General features: G+C 49.9%; 1 protein-coding gene across 1 annotated transcript in view; it reads left to right on the top strand.

Moving 5' to 3' along the window:
- The first annotated feature begins 310 nt into the window (after positions 1 to 310).
- LOC104526427 (interferon-induced very large GTPase 1-like) overlaps positions 311 to 765 on the top strand; it is a 7,291-nt gene continuing 6,836 nt past the window's right edge. The window contains 2 exon segments of the mRNA XM_010169873.1: positions 311 to 762; positions 764 to 765. The exon segment at positions 764 to 765 is cut by the window's right edge and continues 6,836 nt beyond it. Coding sequence (XP_010168175.1) covers positions 311 to 762; positions 764 to 765 — 454 coding nt within the window.

Genomic DNA, 765 nt, shown 5'->3' with positions numbered 1-765 from the left:
GTCAGAGTGTGTGTGTTATCTCCAGGATACACACTCAGCTTCGGGGTTGAACCTGCAAATCATAGAATCACAGAATGGTTTGGGTGGGAAGGGACCTTCAAGCTCATCCAGTTCCAACCCCCCTGCCAGCAGCAGGGACACCTTCCACTAGACCAGGTTGCTCAAAGCCTCATCCAGCCTGGCCACAAACACTTCCAGGGAGGAGCAGCCACAACTTCCTTGGGCAACCTGTTCCAGTGTCTGACCACCCTCACGGTGAAGAACTTCTTCCTAATATCTAATCTAAAGTCTGCTTTCTCCTTCCACAGCCATGGGTTCGCAGGAGGAGACACTAGAAGATGATGAAAAGGCACTTCTTGCTAAAAAACTACTGGCAGAAGCATGTGAGAAGGAAGGGCTGGATTATGGCTACTGGCTCCCCAAACTGTCAGAGATACTGGGAGTCAAGTCCAGAGAAGCCCTGAAACATCTGCAATATGAAGACTACCTTAAGCTGGAGTGTGAAGTACGATACCCCTGGGAAACAAAGGCGCTCCGAAAACTCCTGGAACTATCAGACAACAAAGCAACTTTTGAGGAGCTGCAGAAGGAACGCTTGAAGATGACCAAGCAGAGACAAGAAGCGGCCAAGCTAGCCTTGAAGGAGCTGAAAGAAATGCACAAAAGCCGCAGCCACAGCAAGGATGTTATAAGAGAGAAAGAAGAGGCTCTGTGGCAAGCTATGGAGATCCCCAAAGAGTTCTGGGCACCACCGGGGAAGTCATT

This window comes from Antrostomus carolinensis, unplaced genomic scaffold (assembly GCF_000700745.2).
Source record: "Antrostomus carolinensis isolate BGI_N321 unplaced genomic scaffold, ASM70074v2 scaffold12636, whole genome shotgun sequence".
Lineage (NCBI taxonomy): Eukaryota > Metazoa > Chordata > Aves > Caprimulgiformes > Caprimulgidae > Antrostomus > Antrostomus carolinensis.
Note: the sequence above shows the minus strand (reverse complement) of the source record. Positions and strands in the feature narration are given on the sequence as shown.